Source organism: Drosophila grimshawi, unplaced genomic scaffold (assembly GCF_018153295.1).
Source record: "Drosophila grimshawi isolate 15287-2541.00 unplaced genomic scaffold, ASM1815329v1 contig_311, whole genome shotgun sequence".
Lineage (NCBI taxonomy): Eukaryota > Metazoa > Arthropoda > Insecta > Diptera > Drosophilidae > Drosophila > Drosophila grimshawi.
Genome location: NW_025063098.1, coordinates 25000181 through 25005609, shown reverse-complemented (window position 1 = coordinate 25005609; position 5429 = coordinate 25000181). Strand labels below are relative to the sequence as shown.

General features: G+C 39.7%; 1 protein-coding gene across 1 annotated transcript; it reads right to left on the bottom strand.

The window, feature by feature from the left end:
- Positions 1 to 222: 222 nt before the first annotated feature.
- LOC122322490 (mucin-2-like) lies at positions 223 to 3237 on the bottom strand. Its single transcript, XM_043214847.1, has 2 exons — positions 3176 to 3237; positions 223 to 3105 (listed from the first exon to the last, which is right to left on the bottom strand). Exons 1-2 carry the CDS (start codon positions 3183 to 3185, stop codon positions 395 to 397), a joined length of 2721 nt encoding a protein of 906 aa, XP_043070782.1. The 5' UTR covers positions 3186 to 3237; the 3' UTR covers positions 223 to 394.
- Positions 3238 to 5429: the final 2192 nt, after the last annotated feature.

Genomic DNA, 5429 nt, shown 5'->3' with positions numbered 1-5429 from the left:
TTTGAAGTAAAAGTCAATCAAAATCAATATGCTCTTTTGATGTATAGCGTTTGAGTTTGAGATATTAACTAAGATAATTTATTTTATAAGCCAATATGAAGGAGTTCCTCAATCGAAGCTAAAAGCTTTCAATGGAAATCCTTAGATATTGTTTCACTCAAAGCGTTAGCGATTTAAGAGGTTATCTCATTATGGTTGAATAAGAACACTGAAATCAAGCTATACGTTTTTGTAAATGCTGCTTTATTACATTTGATTGCTGAATTAGATTAATTGTCTAGTAGTTTTTAGAGAGTGGCGTACATAGTCTAAAGAGGAAATTTGTCGGTTAGCTATATCGGATTAATCCAGGTGCAGTCACAGGTTCGTCTCTAAGTATTCGAATCAATCTCGCTCAGTTGCGGTTGGCCTGGCAGTTGTTAACCTCACGGCGGTTGCGGCACATCTTCAGCTCGCGATCGAACCATTGGCCGACGGGGCATACCTGGTGCCTGGCACGGTTGTTGCGGCAAACATAGAAGCGGCGGCAATGTCTGCTGTTTGTGAAAAGAACGCCATCCTCGAGACCCTGACAGTCGCGCGCGGAAACCAGGGCTTCAGATGGCTTAATCACAACAGCTTTAATTTTTAAGGCTGGGTTTGGGGTAGTCGTTGTCGCTGTGCATGGTGTTGTCGTTGTCGCTGTGCATGGTGTTGTCGTTGACGCTGTGCATGGAGTGGTCGTTGACGCTGTGCATGGAGTTGTCGTTGACGCTGTGCATGTGGTTGTCGTTGTTGTGGTTGTAGTTGTTGTGGTTGTAGTTGTTGTGGTTGTTGTCGTTGTTGTGGTAGTCGTAGTGGTTGTTGTTGTGGTGGTAGTCGTAGTGGTTGTTGTCTGTTCGCATGGTGTTGTGGTTGTTGTCGGTTCGCATGGGGTTGTTGTGGTTGTTGTGGTTGTAGTTGTTGTGGTTGTTGTCGTTGTGGTCGTTGTCGTAGTGGTTGTTGTTGTGGTGGTAGTCGTAGTGGTTGTTGTCGGTTTGCAAGTTGTTGTTGTGGTTGTAGTTGTTGTGGTCGTTGTCGTAGTGGTTGTTGTTGTGGTTGTAGTTGTTGTGGTGGTAGTCGTAGTGGTTGTTGTCGGTTTGCAAGGGGTTGTTGTGGTTGTAGTTGTTGTGGTTGTTGTCGTTGTGGTCGTTGTCGTAGTGGTCGTTGTGGTTGTAGTTGTTGTGGTGGTAGTCGTAGTGGTTGTTGTCGGTTTGCATGGGGTTGTTGTGGTTGTGGTTGTTGTCGTTGTGGTCGTTGTCGTAGTGGTCGTTGTGGTTGTAGTTGTTGTGGTGGTTGTCGTAGTGGTTGTTGTCGGTTTGCATGGGGTTGTTGTGGTTGTAGTTGTTGTGGTGGTAGTCGTAGTGGTTGTTGTCGGTTTGCAAGGGGTTGTTGTGGTTGTAGTTGTTGTGGTTGTTGTCGGTTTGCAAGTTGTTGTTGTAGTTGTTGTGGTTGTTGTGGTTGTTGTCGTAGTGGTTGTTGTTGTGGTTGTAGTTGTTGTGGTGGTAGTCGTAGTGGTTGTTGTCGGTTTGCAAGGGGTTGTTGTGGTTGTAGTTGTTGTGGTTGTTGTCGTTGTGGTCGTTGTCGTAGTGGTCGTTGTGGTTGTAGTTGTTGTGGTGGTAGTCGTTGTCGTAGTGGTCGTTGTCGTAGTGGTTGTTGTTGTGGTGGTAGTCGTAGTGGTTGTTGTCGGTTTGCAAGTTGTTGTTGTGGTTGTAGTTGTTGTGGTCGTTGTCGTAGTGGTTGTTGTCGTAGTGGTTGTTGTTGTGGTGGTAGTCGTAGTGGTTGTTGTCGGTTTGCAAGTTGTTGTTGTAGTTGTTGTGGTTGTTGTGGTTGTTGTGGTTGTTGTTGTTGTGGTCGTAGTGGTTGTTGTTGTGGTGGTAGTCGTAGTGGTTGTTGTCGGTTTGCAAGTCGTTGTTGTGGTTGTAGTTGTTGTGGTCGTTGTCGTAGTGGTTGTTGTTGTGGTTGTAGTTGTTGTGGTGGTAGTCGTAGTGGTTGTTGTCGGTTTGCAAGTTGTTGTTGTAGTTGTTGTGGTTGTTGTGGTTGTTGTTGTTGTGGTCGTAGTGGTTGTTGTTGTGGTGGTAGTCGTAGTGGTTGTTGTCGGTTTGCAAGTTGTTGTTGTGGTTGTAGTTGTTGTGGTCGTTGTCGTAGTGGTTGTTGTTGTGGTTGTAGTTGTTGTGGTGGTAGTCGTAGTGGTTGTTGTCGGTTTGCAAGTTGTTGTTGTAGTTGTTGTGGTTGTTGTGGTTGTTGTGGTTGTTGTTGTTGTGGTCGTAGTGGTTGTTGTTGTGGTGGTAGTCGTAGTGGTTGTTGTCGGTTTGCAAGTCGTTGTTGTGGTTGTAGTTGTTGTGGTCGTTGTCGTAGTGGTTGTTGTTGTGGTTGTAGTTGTTGTGGTGGTAGTCGTAGTGGTTGTTGTTGTGGTTGTAGTTGTTGTGGTAGTAGTCGTAGTGGTTGTTGTCGGTTCGCATGGGGTTGTTGTGGTTGTAGTTGTTGTGGTTGTTGTCGTTGTAGTTGTTGTGGTCGTTGTCGTAGTGGTTGTTGTTGTGGTTGTAGTTGTTGTGGTGGTAGTCGTAGTGGTTGTTGTCGGTTCGCATGGGGTTGTTGTGGTTGTAGTTGTTGTGGTAGTAGTTGGTGTCGTTGTGGCTTTAGTTGTTGTCGTTGTGACTTTAGTTGTTGTGGTTGGAGTTGTTGTCGTAGTGGAGGGCGTCTGTGTTTCACATGGGGTTGTTGTTGAAATTGGCTTTGGGTTATCGCACGGTGGCTTCACAGTGGTTCCGCATGGAGCTTGACCACCCAACGCCGAATGATGTGTTTCGTGATCGTGGCCAGACACGATGGCACCACTGCGGTCGCCATTGTGGCAGTCAACCAGGCTGGGCAGGTTGCAGATTTGTGTCTTGGGATCGAAGAATAGGCCATGCCGGCACTCGTTTCGCAGCGCACGTCCGCGCAGGCAAACATAGAAGCTGGAACAACTAATGGGATCCGCGAACGAAAGTCCATTTATGTGATCTGTACAGTCTGGCCTATTTGCCTCACTGGTTGCAGCCAGCGATGATAGGGCAATCACAAGTGTGAGCAGCAGCACGTTATCTGCAAGACAAGGCAACACGTGCCACATTAGAATAGTGGGCCAGTCGAAAGGGCCCAGGCCACAACTTACAAACTCTCATTTTTGTAAATAGTCCTTCGCTTTGCTTTAACCGTTGAGAAAAAAACTTTTGTACTGAACGACAAACTGGAGCATCCGCATCGCTTATATAGCTCCCAGCTCTACTCTTATCAGCATCCACAATTACACCAAGAAGTGCTCAGCCACTTGACTTCGACACGACTCCTGAGACATGTGTATAGGAACAAGATGTCGGAATCTAGAAAGCCATTAGCCAAATTGAACATCTAATGTAATATTAATATTTTCGACCAGCACACCAAGTAGAGCGCATTATATAATAGTAATTGTATTGTTTTTAGTTTCGTTAATCCTGCACCGGTTTCAAATTGTAGTGAATATTCTTTTGATCATAATTTTTTGTGGCATTATATTTTAAAAAGTTTAATTTGCGATTATTCATCTGGGAGTGTGGGAATGGGAGTACTTAGCCCCAAAGAGCTCATTGAATCAAATATGTAAAAAACAGAAGTGAATACTAAGATTTAAAATCGACACAAACATACTTGATATATTAAACAAATGCGTTGTACGAGAAAGATATTTCACAAATTTGCGTTTTGCATTTGTCAGCCTCCAACACTTGTGAACCGACGAATGAATGAATATTTAACAAACTTGTGCATAATTCATGAGCACTGTTTGAATATTTAAGTTGATACGTTGGATTCCCTCTCACACACAAACATAGACAAGCACTGACAAGCAGACCAAATCCTTGATGCTGTCCCAACTCATGTGGTTGTATTCGAGGCATTTGCTTGTGTCAACTACTATACATATCTATGTTTGTGTGTAAATACAGGAATTGGATTGGCGAAAGCATAAGTTAGCTTGAAATGGAACAGGACAGAGCCCGAGGCAAGCAAATGAATTCCATTAATGTTTGTATGTAATGAATCTCATAATACTTTTAAATATTTTAGTTCCAGCATGTATACATAAATAAACTGAAATATTAATATTCTTTTCTATATGGGAAAGATGTATGTTAAATAAAAAAAAAAAATAGGTGGCTATAATTGGATCAGCAATATTAAGGTACTTTTTATAGTGGGACAGTTTTGACATGCATTCTCTTGCGAAAGAAACTATAATGAGAAAAATGTTGAAAAATTGTAGTCATTTTAATTTCATTTAAGGAAAATTGTTTTATTTACTTTTTTATCACTTATGATAATCGCTTAACACATATTGCAAATATTAAATTTGCTTTTCATTACATTTGTTATTTGTAGAACACAAGAGTACTCAAATTTTCGTTAAGCTTGCTAATTCGGGGCATAAGCTGCACCTACAATTGTTGCAAGTTTTTAATACTAACTAATTTTCATTTTTTTTTTTTTGTTTGTATTGTATTGTGTAATATTTTTAAATATTTTTTTTTTTTTTGGCTTGTTGGAGTATTTATTGTAAAGGAACGTCAAAGCTTACATATTCGGTACACACACATACATATTTACACAGTTCCTCTAAAGATTTAATTACGAGTAATTTTCATAAATATTTAATTTTTATTTAATTTATTGTTTACACATATGCAGAATTCTACAGTATTGTTATTATTTACTAATTGAAACAATAAGACGCACAACTTCCGAAATATTTACATTTTAAATTAATAGAATACCCAAGCTGAGTCACAAAGAACTTTTTTATTCGTTTTTACTTGTAGTAGTTGACACAATTCCAAGAATTTGATTTCTAATGCTTTGAGACATGGAACAATAAGTTGTTCTTCATTTCGACGTATGTGATGCTATTTTTTTGTAGCTATTAATATATGTTCAAAAGATGTTAATGCGCTGCGTTGTACAGCTATTATTATTATTAACTTTAGTTTTTTTTAATAGCGTAAGTAAGTTTCACTTCTTTCATTTCAAGTTCTCTTGGTAACGTTTGCTTATTTGTTTAATAGAATAATGGCTGGTTTTTAGAAGTAGCTTAAGTTCTGCTCTTTAAAGTTATTTTTTATAATCAGTGTTGTCTTATAGCATTAATTTATTGATACAACCATAACTCAAGTGCTTAAATAACCGCATTCCAACTGACACTGAATCTTAAAGATTTCGAAATCAAATTACACTGCATTAAGTATTTTAGATTTATTGTTATTTATTTACACAACTCTCTAGAGGCCTTCATTTATTTTACTACTAAATGATTTTATTTTTTGCAAATTATATAAAAACGTTCTAAACAAATTGTGAATATAAAAAAAGCAAACTTAATTTCAAGTTAGGAA